This window comes from Podarcis liolepis (assembly GCF_965112155.1).
Source record: "Podarcis liolepis genome assembly, chromosome: 17".
Taxonomy (NCBI): domain Eukaryota; kingdom Metazoa; phylum Chordata; class Lepidosauria; order Squamata; family Lacertidae; genus Podarcis; species Podarcis liolepis.
The window spans coordinates 17018133-17032487 of record NC_139571.1 but is presented as its reverse complement, the minus strand read 5'-3'; the positions used below and the strand labels follow the sequence as shown (position 1 = coordinate 17032487).

The 14355-nt window shown below is 46.4% G+C and overlaps 1 protein-coding gene across 3 annotated transcripts in view; it reads left to right on the top strand.

Moving 5' to 3' along the window:
• The window catches only part of ADAMTSL1 (ADAMTS like 1), a 494294-nt gene that overhangs the window by 434103 nt on the left and 45836 nt on the right, over nt 1-14355 (top strand). For all 3 annotated transcript variants that reach the window (XM_083482208.1, XM_083482210.1, XM_083482209.1), the window contains 2 exons: nt 983-1136; nt 3651-4794. In XM_083482208.1, the coding sequence (XP_083338334.1) occupies nt 983-1136; nt 3651-4794 (1298 nt within the window). The remainder of the gene's footprint in view (nt 1-982; nt 1137-3650; nt 4795-14355) is intronic.

Here is a 14355-nt window from a genome sequence, read left to right as displayed (position 1 = left end):
GTCTAAGAATGACTGGGGGTGGAGCTTGCATGCCTTGTGCCAATCAAATTGGCCGCATTGCCCGGGGACTCGCCTTTGCTCAGCGCTTCCCAGCGGAAAGTTGATGGTGGTTTTCTTTGCTGCATCCCCTTTGCCGGGTTGCTGCGCTGTGGGAACCACTGCTTGAGGCTTCGTTTGGCTGCTGGCTGAGCTTTCTGCCTTTGGCTCAGAGGGGCTCAAAAGTTGAAAATACCTGTGCTGGGAAAATCCCTTATTTGGGCTGCTGATCCCTTATTTTCGAGGCTGCTGGTCCCTTATTTTCAAATCTGTAAGTTGACAGCTATGCTTCCATGAAAAATCCAATTGTTATGTACTGATCTTGGATCCTAGAACAATAGGCAGGTAGGATCCTAGAATGCAGCAACCAGATTGGCCTGCAGGAGCAGCCCAGTCAGGCCCCAGGAGGAAGTTAATCAGCCTATTAGGTCAATAGGATCCTAGAATGCAACAACCGATTGGCCTGCAGGAACAGCCCAATCAGGCTCCAGGAGGGAAGCAGAGTCAGCCAATCACATGGGACCCATTGTGTAAATAATGTATATAAAGCCTGAGGTTTTGGGGGAAATTAATTCACTGTTTACGAGCTGCAATAAAGAGCATGAAATCACTACGCGACTCTGAGTATATTTCACCAATTAAACAACCAAAACCATGAACAGTGCATCTGGATTAAAGTGGTGGGTGGAGACAGAGAACACCATTATCACGAGGTTGATGTTTTGTGGATATTGTGAAAACCTTACATGTATGAGCATTACCGAGTCCACAAAAATCTGCAAAGAGGAGTTCCCTTCTGTACAGAGTAATGCACCCTAATATTTTAAAGCATAGTGGTCACAGGAAGAGATTACAGTCCATGCACCCAGCTGCCTCCGGCCCTTTTCTCTGCACCTCTTTGTCTTTTAACATGTGACCTTCCTAATCAGTTCCTGTTTCTGCCTAGTGTTCTGTGAGCTGTGGTGAGGGAACCCAGAAGCGAAATGCTATTTGCAGGAAAATGCTAAACACCGGGCTTTCTGCCATCATCAATTCATCGCTGTGCCCACCCTTGCCGTTCTCATCGTTGGTCAGGCCATGTGCAGTAGCAACCTGTGCAAGTGAGTATAGAAAAGCAACTGGGGCGAATGGGAATTCTGAGGGTTTGTGGCATCTCCGTGACCAAACAGGAGTTTGTAGAGCCCTTTAAGGTAAAGGGTAAAGGGACCCCTGACCATTAGGTCCAGTCGTGACCGACTCTGGGGTTGCCGAGGGAGCCGGTGTACAGCTTCCGGGTCATGTGGCCAGCATGACTAAGCCACTTCTGGCAAGCCAGAGCAGCACACAGAAACGCCGTTTACCTTCCTGCCGGAGCGGTACCTATTTATCTACTTGCACTTTGACGTGCTTTCGAACTGCTAGGTTGGCAGGAGCAAGGACCGAGCAAAGGGAGCTCACCCCGTCGCGAGGATTCGAACCGCCCACCTTTTGATCGGCAAGCCCTAGGCTCTGTGTTTTAACCCACAGTGCCACCCACGTCCTGTAGAGCCCTTTACTCAGTAACAATTTACTGCAAAGCACCTGGAAGTTCAGCAGGGGCTGAACTCAACCAGCACAGTGAATTATTTGCCCTCTAGATCCCATTCATAAGACTTTCCCATAATAGTTTGCCTGTGTTCCTTAAAAATCAGGCAACAAGTTGAGAAAAGGCCTTAATGACTAGTTAAAATCTGAATCAATGGCAAGTTGGCTTATGACACAGTCCATGGTCTACCCTGGGAGTCTGCAAATATAGACATGGGTGAATTATGGACCAAAAAAAGAGAGAGACCTTACTGTGGGTATTGCTGGACTATAGCTCTCACCATCCCTGACATTTGGTTGAAACCCTGTCTTGGGGTTTGATTCAGCGAGAAAAGGCCCCCTAATTACTTTGGGGCAAATGGAGTCCATGTTTTCAAAACGATAAAAGTTTCATAACATTGCAGTTGCATTCAATTCCCAGGGCTTGTTTATTTTCTGTGAAGAAGATATAGAAGGGTGGGGATCCCTTTCCAAACAATAACAATCAAGTTCAGTGCTCCAGGGGTTTATGGGTGATGTTTAACAGCGTCCCTCATTGGCAGAACTGTTCAACCCATCCCTTGTACCCGCATCCCTTGCCCCCCTCAAAAAAATATGGGAGGGGGGAATAAGGAAATGGTGGGTGTCGTCCTGTGTGTTTAGTATAATGTCATTTAAGATTAGTACGCTACTCACGTATCATAACTTTTGCCTGAAAAATGGAAAAGTACAGTGAGAAGGAAAGAATTGGGGGCCTTGTTTGTATAAGTTTGCAACAGCTGTGATTTATACATGGATGGGCCATTCATAAATGCTACATTGGGATTTGATTTCTAAGTGCAAAATGTAACATTATTTTCAAAATCCATGACCCAGTCCTCATATTCTTTTCAGTTGTCTGGCACAGAGATCTGAACTGCAGGGACCCACATAACTAATGAAGTCTAATATTATCCACCGTGGGGTTTTCAACCCGCTCAAACTAGATTTGTTCTGCTTCACATTACACCCTCGAGACTCCACTGCATTTATTCCTCCTTGCTGCTCTCAGCTGAGGGGCCTCACAGGGCTGAAATGATGAACATTTAACAAGGGGAGTTCCCCTTTTTCTTTCGCACCTTCCTTGTATTCATTAGATGGGCTCCTTCACGGAAAGATCTTCAGCAACGGGATGTGCGTTGCTGTTTTCTGATTTGGGGGAGGGGCTGCTGCTGCCACCCACCTATTTGCTGTAAATCATAATAGCTAAAATAACAGCCAGTGCCAAAAAGAAGCTGTTTATTTTGTTTGATGAGGTGCAAACGACATTTCTGGACAACACTGAGGTGCTACTGAAAATGATATCTCGTGCTGATTTTCCTTCCTCTCTCCTAGATTAGAGTGTAGTGCCCCATGCCATGATATAGTGCAGGAATCCCCAAACCTGGCTCTCCAGCTGTTTTGGGACTACAGCTCCCATCATTCCCAGCTAACAGGACTGGTGGTCAGGGATGATGGGAATTGTAGTCCCAAAACAGCTGGCGGGCCAAGTTTGGGGATGCCTGATACAGTGTATTACCCCATGATATGTCATTTGAGCTACTGTAGCTCTGTCCCAGCTCCTGCCAACCTAGCAGTTCGAAAGCACACCAGTGCAAGTTGATAAGTAGGTACCACTTCAACTGGAAGGTAAATGGCATTTCTGTGCACTGCTCTGGTTTCACCAGAAGTGGCTTAGTCATGCTGGCCACATGACCTGAAAAGCTATCTGTGGACAAACTCTGGCTCCTTTGGCCTGAAAGTTAGATGAGCACCGCAACCCCATAGTCACTTTTGACTGGACTTAACAGTCCTTTACCTTTACCTTTATCATGTCATGCTCTTTTTGGCCCTCCCTGCCTCCTGCCACAGCAGCAGCCGATGTTGTGGAAGTAGAACAGGAAGTGCGCAATCTGATCACAGCATATCACAGATGAACTGGAACAAAATGGGAGAGAGGGAATAACCCAATTCTAGTTTCCGCCCGAACTTGCTAGGCTGAGAATGGAGAGATGATGTGGTTCCATTTCCAAACATTATTAATTACATTTCAGGACACCAGAGGCCATCTCACAAGCAAACCCCTCTGATCATGGCTCAAAAGAAAGTCTTCATCCAAACAAGGAAACAGAGAAAGCTGCACTTCGTTGTTGGCGGGTACGCCTACCTTCTCCCCAAAACCTCCGTCATCCTCAGGTGCCCCGTGAGAAGGTTCCGGAAGCCAATGATCACATGGGAGAAAGATGGCAAGCGGCTCATCAGCTCGGCTCACGTGACTATTGCTCCGTATGGATATATGAAAATTCATCGGTTGAAGCCCTCCGATACGGGGACTTACACCTGCACAGCAGGGCTGGCTCGCGAGCATTTTGTGATTAAGCTCATAGGAGGCCACAACAAGCGCATGGCCGCCTTGTCACTTGGGATGATGAAAGAAGAAGAAGCCACGAGGAAGGCCAGCTTGAACGAAGCTTTGCACGCCCAGGAGAAGCATCAGAACGGAATCCTCTTCAATGGGAGCAAAACTGAGAAACGGGGGCTTCTTACCGACCCTAGCAGCCGGTACGACGATATTGTCTCCAGGCTTTTGGAGTACAGAGGCTGGCCTCGCGACCACCCAGAGCCATGGGAAGCTCAGGACTCTGCGGAGAGAAACATCTCTTCCGAGGAAGATCAAGGCCAGGAGTACACCCTTCCTTTCACCATGGTCGCCAACCAGGATCGTTTGGACGACATCCTGAGAAACTTGTCTCAACAGCCAGAGGAAGTTCAGGATATCTATAGCAAGCAGCTGGTTGCGCAGTTGGCCCACGAAATTTTCAAAAGCCATTTGGAACATCAGGAGTCCCTTTTCAAAACGCAAGGGAGCAGGGTCAGTTCTGCTTCGGTGGAGGTCCCGTTCAGCAAGTATTTTTCCGAGTTCACCAGCTCCTTGAGAACGTCTTCGGCTGAAGCCCACTTGTCCTCATCACCAGAGCTGACAAATGGCTCGTGGGGGCCTCATAGAAAGCCTGCCATTCTCAAGAAGATATCTGCAGCCCAGCAGCTCTCCGCCTCCGAAGTGGTCACCCATCTCGGACATACTGTCGTTTTAGCTAGCGGGACGCTAAGTGTGCTTCTTCACTGCGAGGCGGTTGGGAACCCAAAGCCCACCATTAGCTGGGCAAAGAATGGAGAGGTTGTGCAGTTCAGCAAAAGGTAACAAATTCTGTTGATTTTACCTTCCCAAGGATTAAGCTATGCACTTTTCTGTTTTAGTATTTATCCTTTGATGTTCACACTTCCTGTTCTGGGGGCACATTTTGCAAGCATGCACACACAGTGTGGAGTGGTACTGTCCATGTGACGACCACTGATTAAAACCTGTCTTTGTTATTCAGTGCATGGATCAATACCTTCCCCTATGGAGAGATCAATGGGGAGATCCCCACTGTAGCGCAAGAAAACCTGGGGAGCTAGAAGCCTACCCCAACCCCTTGGGGTAACAGGGTCATTTCTGGGAGGGGTTACATTTCTGCCACCACAGTATTTCCTGAGGATCCATGTTCTTTGTTTCATGCCTCCTCTATGAGTCCTACAGCACTCATCCCAGAACAGTAAATTCTGCCCTTGCAAAAAAACAAAAACCCACTGCAGCTATCATTCTGCAGCTATAAATTCTAAAATTTGACACACTTCACTCAGATGGAAGTAGCCAGTCCTGCAAATTCTGGCAGAAAATGAAAAAAGTTATAGACTGTTAATATGAATTTAACTTTAAAGATTCCCTGCATGAAATACCTACTACTTAGCAGGTTTAATATATTCTGGGGGGACTCTTGTGACTGTAAATTTCATCCACTTTGGCCAAAAGCAGGGGAAATTACAGCCTTTTTAAAAATAGATTTCCGAGTACAGTAAATGGGGAAGACAGAACTTTGTTTAATAAAGAGCAACTCAGAACCCAATTTTTTTAAAAAAGCACCCTGACGCCACCTCCCTTCTTTCTGATAGCCTGTCTCTGGCTGATTTTTATTTTTTATTTAAAAATGTAGTTTGAAACATAATTAGCATAGAAACTTTTTAGCAAGATTTTTAGCAAGATTGATGATGCACAGTGAAAAGGAATTGTTTAATTGTTCGAAGGGCTTAGGGGGTTGTCAAGAACATGGGGTGGGGAGGGAGCTTTCAATCAAGACATATTCCCTCTCCTATGTTGGCAGGGAGAGAATTGCTGCACCAAGAACGCTACTTCTTCATTTCCGAACTCTTCATGGACAATAAAACCTGTAGCCTGAACTGTCAAACACCCTCTGTAATAAATTCCTCCGAGTTCTCTGAATGATCAGCATATAGTGATGATTATTTACACACCCAAGTGAAAAATAATACCATTTTCGGCTTGGGTTAAATTGGCTCCGGTGAAGTGAGCAGCCATTATTAACAGCAGCTGCAGCTATATATGGGAAAGTTTCACATGTGGTAAAAGATACGGCCCCATCATTTACAATTGCTAAAGTTTCTTCCAGGCCAAGTCCAACCCCCTGTCCGCTATATAACACAGGCACAACAGAGTAGCACATCTTATGCATTAGCTTTGACTTGTGGCATCCTTGCCAAAAAGTTTGCTTTCCATTGTTTTAAGGGGGCTTGAGTCGTTGGGAGATAACCCAGTACAAGGCAGCTTCTAATTTGAGCAGAAAACGGGGGATGTTTTTGTTTTTTAAGCAAAACTCCTTTCTGTGTCGTTTTCTTACGGCTGGCGATATTTGATCATGTATCTGGGGCCTTGTATCCTTGCTATGCGTTCAGCTGTGTGCTAATTTGTGGCGCTACGCATGCCCAGGGTTGGGTGGCCATACGAGAGAGCGGCTTAAGACCTGCTAGTGTGCTCAGAGGCATCTGCAATAGTTGACGTATTTACAAGGCAGCCATCCAAGAATCTGCTGCCAGTACATGTTTCCTCTATGCGTAAGTTATGGGCCCGAGGTTAAATATCCGAGTCCGGTCACCGGGGTCAGCCTAGGAAATGAGAAGGCACACAAGAGTCAACTCTCAGAGCTAAAATTAATTTTAAATGGCTGTTTCTGTCGAGGATCTAGCAAGTTTGTGATTTATCCAAGGTGCAGTTCATCGCTTGCGGTTTAGATACAGAATTAGCTTGCTTGCTGCTCTCCCTTTTCTGTGGCTAGAAGCTCTCCAAGTGCAACGATTTCTGCAATTTGCTAGCATTTGCAGCATTGTTGCTTTTTAAAACAGCATTTCCCTTCATTATTATTGTTGTTATTTCCCTGGCAGATGATACATTTGATTTTTACCACTAAAAGTAAAACGTGTGTGACTCTCCCACCCTCAATATAAGAACAGGAATGTATTTGTTATGAAAAGCACATGCAGCCTTAATCAAGAATAGGCCTATGGTATATATATTTGATTGGACATTGTCCTGTAAAAATATCTTTCTGGCCTGTAGAGAGTTGTATGCACAGATTTGCATAGCCAGTGGTTACATCCTTTTGGGAAAGTGCCCATAAAGTGATTAATAATAATAATAATAATAATAATAATAATAATAATAATACACACATTCTGTTTGAACTTACTGTGGTGTGGTGTATAGGTATTTGTGTGTGTGTCATGCTTTTAAAAATAAATTGATATTCATTAAGTCCACACAAGGATTAAGCTTGAGAGAAAATTGTATCTTGATCCCACGCTCAAGTAAATGTGCTTGAGCAGTATATGTGCACCAGTATAGTGCTTTGTTGTTAGGGAGCAAATAGTTGGTTCCAGGTTTTGGCAACTTCTTGGGTGAGGTGCTCTCAATAGAGTGGAATGAGTCCTGTGAGGAGACACGTGCAATGCAGGGGGTTGGACTTGGTGACCTTGAGGTCCCGTCTAACTCTACAATTCTATGATTCTGAATTTAGATAAATAATGTATTTTCCCTCTCGGTATCATCCATAGTAAGGGATGCGGGTGGCACTGTGGGTTAAACTACAGAGCCTAGGACTTGCCGATCAGAAGGTCGGCGGTTCGAATTCCTGTGACGGGGTGAGCTCCCGTTGCTCGGTCCCTGCTCCTGCCAACCTAGCAGTTCAAAAGCACATCAAAGTGCAAGTAGATAAATAGGTACCACTCTGGCGGCAAGGTAAACAGTGTTTCCGTGCCCTGCTTTGGTTCGCCAGAAGCAGCTTAGTTATGCTGGCCACATGACCCGGAAGCTGTACACCGGCTCCCTTGGCCAATAAAGCGAGATGAGCGCCGCAACCCCAGAGTCGGCCAGGGCTGGACCTAATGGTCAGGGGTCCCTTTACCTTTACTTATCATCCATAGTACCATTTCATACATTTCTTTTTCTTTTTGTAGAGGGTTACCACAAAGAGTACAGTCAAGTTGGAAGTGCAGTCAGTTTACAAATGCATTTGTCCCATTGGAGTAGCGCATTTTTAGGTGTATGCCTAAAGCATCTCAGATGTACACCTCAAAATGCAACGTGTGAAGCAGTCCTAACTATTTGAGTACTCCTTTTCAAGACCTTGTTCATGACCGTGCTGTGCTATTCAGATGAGCATGCTGAACCAGCCAACGCTTACCTGTGTACTAAAAGGGTATTTTGTGCACACAGGTGTGAGCTTTGCAGAGGCTGGTTTCTAAATAGACGTGTAGCGATTACATGCCATCTTGAAGGCTACCCTTTCTGGAGGAAGGAATGACCCTCTTCTTTATGGTCTGCTTAAGAAGACCCCGGGCCTCTTTCGATGAAGTCGAAAGCCTTCCTAAATATGTAAGGCGAGGTCCTTTTTGCCTCCTACATGTTGAAGAGCAGTAGGAAGGTCAACATAGCTTTTGGTGGGACAGAACCTTGTCTGCGTACACACTATACATTTGAAGCACATTTTTACTCCTCAGAGAATTCTGGCCACTGTAGTTTATTAAGGGTGGCTGGGAATTGTTACTCTATGAGGGTGCCGAGAATTCTTTGAGGAGTAAAATGTGCTTCAAATGTGTTTTAAAGGTAGAGTCTGTGCGCTGCCCTTCCCTAGTTTGCTTTTCCCCTCCCCCCCCAAAAAAAACGTATTTGATGGGTGGCCTTAATCTGGTTTGTTTTAGAGTGTTGCCACCCATGGAGCTGTGGGTGAGATCAAATATCCTTAACTTTGTGGTTCATGAGGCAGTAGTTTTCATTCAAGGGGAAAACAACAAAAAAAATCTCATCAGCGCATGGTAAGCAACTAGACTTTGATTGCACTCGGATGGGCTTTCTCATTCCAGCTTTCGCATCCTCTTTTGCCTCGGTTACTCCCCCAATTTCTTTTTCTGTCACCATCCTGGCAAAACGATTTATGTAAAACAGCTGCTGCAATTTTATTCTGGGAAAAGCAACCTTGCCTATAGTTCCCCCGCCCCATTAATTCAACTTAAGAACGGGTTGAGGAAGTTTCTAGTATTAGCTTTTTTGGGGGGAGAGAGAGAGAGAGAGAGAGAGAGAGAGAGAGAGAGAGAGGTGTTAGGGCCACCTATAGATTTTCAGAGGCCCAAGCTTGGAAACCCTTTGGCCCAAGTCTAGCATACCTGTGTATATTTATGTGTGATTATGAATGATACAGAGGCACCATTGATAACACAAAGTCTGTGGCATATTATCTCCTAAATCTCCATGCCACAGCGACTCCTATGAGTGATATAGACTCTATACTTGGCTCCTACCCTCTGCTCCACAAGCATGATCTCATACAGCCCTAAGTTCTTGCATATCCTCCAACACTTTCCCAATTAAAACAAGGACGACGACAATTTCATTACAGTCATACCTTGGTTTTCGAACAGCTTAGTTCATGAACAACTCAGAACTTGAATGTTGCAAACCCGGAAGTAGGTGTTCCAGTTTGAGAACTTTGTGAACGTCCAGCACAGCTTCCGATTGGCTGCAGGACTCTCCTGCAGCCAATCGGGAGCCACGCCTTGGTTTCCAAACGTTTCAGAAGTCGAACGGACTTCCGGAACGCATTCTGTTCGAAAACCAAAGTACGACTGTGCTGTACTTATATCCTGCCCATCTGACTGGGTTTCCCTAGTCACTCTGGGCAGTTTCCAACCTGTATAAAAACATAATAAAACATTAAACATTTAAAAAGTTTCCCTATACAGGGGCTGCCTTCAGATGTCTTCTAAAGGTTGTGGAGTTACTTATCTCCTTGGCTGGGGGGGGGGGGGCAACTCCATATCCTGCAACATTTTTCCCATCAAATTAGGGATGTCCTAAGGAAAGTGGGACATTGCAGGATCAAATCAGATCCTGGATGCATGGGCGCAGCCGTGGGGGGCAAGGGGGCATCTGGGGGCCCCCAATCAAGTAAATAAACAAAAATACATTAACTAAATGACCAATTGCACCTCGGATAACTTGGTACTTCCCCCTCAATAACATAAAGCCTGTCCCCCTCCTAAAATAAATCCTGGCTATGCCTCCCCAGCTTCTGTAAATTTGGGATTTAAAAAAGTAAATGTAAAGGGACCCCTGACCGTTAAGTCTAGTCATGGACGACTCTGGGGTTGTGGCGCTCATCTTGCTTTACTGGCCAAGGAAGCAGGCATTTGTCCACAGACAGTTTTTCTAGGTCATGTGGCCAGCAGGACTAAGCTGCTTCTGGCGAACCAGAGCAGCACACGGAAACGCCGTTTACCTTCCCGCCGGAGCGGTACCTATTTATCTACTTGCACTGGCATGCTTTCAAACTGCTAGGTGGGCAGGAGCAGGGACCGAACAACAGGAGCTCACCCCATCACGGGGATTCGAACTGCCAACCTTCCAATTGGCAAGCCCTAGGCTCTGTGGGATTAACTCTGGAAAATAGGGACACTTGGAGGGTCTGTTTCTGAGTGCACCCCCGCCTATTTTTTATACATTTCCCTCTCTCAAAGGGATCCCCCTGATCTCTCTAGTCTTGGGATTGGGGTGCCTTTGCTTTGTATATATAACTGTTGTAGAAGCTTCCCCTGTTTTGCAAATGCCAGATATTCCCTCAAGTTAAAACAGGAGACTGTTGCTAGAGAAGCCTAGAACAGAGGATCATTTCTAAAGATGATGGATATGTAATACGCTACAAATGTTTTTAATACATAATAATGATTTTGTCCAGTTAGTGGGATGTGGGGATTTTTCCCAGCTGCTTGGGAAGAAGCCTGGGGCCCTCTTCTGAAGTTACATTTTCCTACTTTCCCTTTGGAACAGTATTAACAGACGTGGCCAGGAAAAGTCCCAAAATGTTTGGAGGTCCAGTCTTTACACTACTGGAACAGTTCGGTGAAAGACTTGCACCAAATATGCAAAGGGGCTGTGTATGGGTTGAGTCACAGGCTCCTTCCCATCTCCCAGTTTGCAAATATCTGCATCATTGTTAATATTACCATCCTTTTCCTGGCTGCTTCCTTTTATGCCATTTCGAAACGCAAGTAGGCAAGATTAACGTTGGAATTGGCCCATGGGATGTGAAAGATGAGAGATCGCTGCTACTAGCTTCCTTGTGTGGTCTTGGAAAAGTCAACTAGACTCCCTGGATCTTAGTTGTCTGCTTGTCACTTGCAAAGTATGGTTTATCCCAGTGATCTCTCGCGTTTGAATAAACTGTATTGCTGTTGTTTACACAGGCTTGCAATTACGCAGGATCACATAGGTGGCAGGCACAGAATTCAGATAGTCAGCAAATCAGATAATGAAGAATTCAGGGCTAAACTAGAAATGGCATGCCTTTTTCTCCCAGTGTGTGGTGTTGCTGTTTCAAATGAAAAGCAGCCTAAGACATTCTTCAGGCAAAAGGAAGGAACAGGAAGAGGCTTCTTAACCCTTTTCCTCCCTGCCATCTGTCAACTCACAATCTCACTCCCTTCCAGTTTCTTTCCAGTTTGTGAATGTTTCCAGGGACAGTCCTTTACCCTTCTTCATTCCTGGTGCTAAGTGGATACAGTGGTACCCCGCAAGACGAACGCCTCGGAAGATGAAAAACTCGCTAGACGAAGGAGTTTTTCATTTTCTTAGCCGCTTCGCAAGACGCATTTCCCTATGGGCTTGCTTCGCAAAACGAAGCTTGCCCCGCAAGCTCCGGGGATAGCGGGGAAGCGCAGTGCGTCTTCCCCGCTGTCCCCGGACCTCTTTTGAAGCAAGGGGCGGCGGGGAGAAGATCGCTTCTCCCCGTTGCCAGCCCCGCAATCTCCAGGGACAGAGGAGAAGGCGCGCGCGCCTTCCCCTCTCTCCCCGGACCCCTTTTGAACCAAGGGGCGGCAACGGGGAGAAGCGATTCTCCCCGCTGCCCCTTCCCTTGCTTTAAAACAGGTCCGGGGACAGAGGGGAAGGCGCGTGGCGCTTCCCCTCTGTCCCCGGACGGTCTCCATAGGAACGCATTGATTGATTTTCAATGCATTCCTATGGGAAACCGTGCTTCGCAAGACGAAAAACTCGCAAGAAGAAAAAACTTGCGGAATGAATTAATTTCGTCTTGCAAGGCACCACTGTATATCCTCAGGAATCACAAAACATTTTTCCATAGAAAAGAAGGCATCACACACACATCCCAGAAACCTGCTACCAATGTGTCCTCAACTGCACACAATAAAGTTTTACAAGCTGGGGGGTCCTCAGAAATTTATCAGGTTCATCTATGAGAAAGTGTTAAATGGTAGAAAATCTTCCCTGAAAGAGTTTGTTTGGCATAATCATGTGCAGTGTGAAGCTGCCTTCTAATGCTGTCCACATGCTAGGGGCACAAAATCTCAGTTCATACAGAGTTAACAGTGAGGAACAGTAGGACTTGCCTCCTGTTTTACGTGAGCTGAGTTTGCGCTTTAGTACATGCCCCAGAATTCTCTACAGCACACAGCAGTTCCTGGCAAGTACGCAGAATTCTGCTGATAGACAAGAAAGCAACGTAGAAAGATTTCCCTGGAAGCAGAAAGCATGAAATCCAGTAATCTGATTGATACTTTTGCAGCAGCAAAAAAGAATCAGAATTAAAATTCAAATGTGCAGTTGTGACAGACCAAGAGCAACAGGTATATTGTGCCATGAACTTTGGTAGAGAAAAATCTACTTCATCAGATGAAAGAAGGGAGGTTCTGGCTAGCTTCGAGCGCCTTTCTTTAGTGTCAACCAGATTTCAGATTTAATTCCTTTACCCAGAGGTCACCAAAGTGGCTCCAGGGATGCGGGTGGTGCTGTGCTCTAAACCACTGAGCCTCTTGGGCTTGCCGATTGGTAGGTTGGCAGTTCAAATCCCCACGACGGGGTGAGCTCCCGTTGCTCTGTCTCAGATCCTGCCAACCTAGCAGTTTGAAAGCACGCCAGTGCAAGTAGATAAATAGGTACCGCCGCGGCGGGAAGGTAAATGGCATTTCCATGCGCTCTGGTTTCCGTCACGGTGTTCTGTTGCACCAGAAGCGGTTTAGTCATGTTGCCCACATGACCCAGAAAGCTGTCTGTGGACAAAAGCCGGCTCCCTCAGCCTGAAAGCAAGATGAGCGCCGCAACCACAGAGTCGCCTTTGACTGGACTTAACTGCCCATGGGTCCTTTACCTTTTACCTTAAAGTGACACCTTTAGGCACACCTGCACCACCTGCAGAGGCCTGCCCTGATGCCTGTAGGGTCTCATCCCTACCCTTCTCCTACTGATATTAGGTTTGGGAGAAGCCGGATTCTGCAGCCAAAAGAATAGGATGGTGTGTGTGTGTGTGTGTGTGTGTGTGTGATGCCCACAACAGTTTTTCTGGTTTGTAAATATGCCCATGGGCTCAGAAAAGTTGGCAGCCCCTGCCTCATACAATATTAAGAGGCTCGAAGTTGAAGCAGCCAGTGGGGCTGCCATCTCAGAACAACCAACAGTGGCAGCAAATGTTGGAGTCCTACTCTGGGAGCAATTTTTCAAAAGAATGTATAGGTATTCGAAGTAGCATTGTCTATGAAAAACAAGAGGTTGTTAATGGGCTGTTTCCAGTAGTTCCCACAGGAGAGATCGTGATGCTACTTGCGCTGGAGTCAGTGGAATTTGCTCCTTAAAAATTGGCAGTCCCTTAGTCTTCAACATTCACATGATAATGACATTTGAAAGAGGATTTCCCTAATCCAATATTTCGCTCCCCCTTGCATCAAATTTAGTCACATAGTTGGAGAAGCCTTGGAATATGAACATCCCAGACTGGGAAGGGAGGGAACTTAGCTAAGGCAACCTCAGATATTTGGAGGCCCGGCAACAAATATATGCATGTTTTCTGGGGAAAGAAGAAGAAGAGTTTGGATTTGATATCCCGCCTTTCACTCCCCTTCAGGAGTCTCAAAGCGGCTAACATTCTCCTTTCCCTTCCTCCCCCACAACAAACACTCTGTGAGGTGAGTGGGGCTGAGAGACTTCACAGAAGTGTGACTGGCCCAAGGTCACCCAGCAGCTGCATGTGGAGGAGCGGAGACACGAACCCGGTTTCCCAGATTACGTGACTACCGCTCTTAACCACTACACCACACTGGCTCCAAGGTGAAATGGAAGAATGTTGTGGAGCTTTGAGGTGACCGTATTGACCAAAATGATGGTTAGGCAGAGGACCGGCACAGGTGGAGGTAGTCACCAGGTCCTGGGGCTTGGGGACCATTGCCTGCCTTGGGACATGGTCACAGGGTTGTGAAGACTATGCCTTTGCACAGGAGTACTAGAGATTGCAATTAACGGGTGCTGTGAAGCTGCGGTGGGGAGGCTGCAAGGCACTGAGACATGCAGTAGGGCTTGAACAAGTC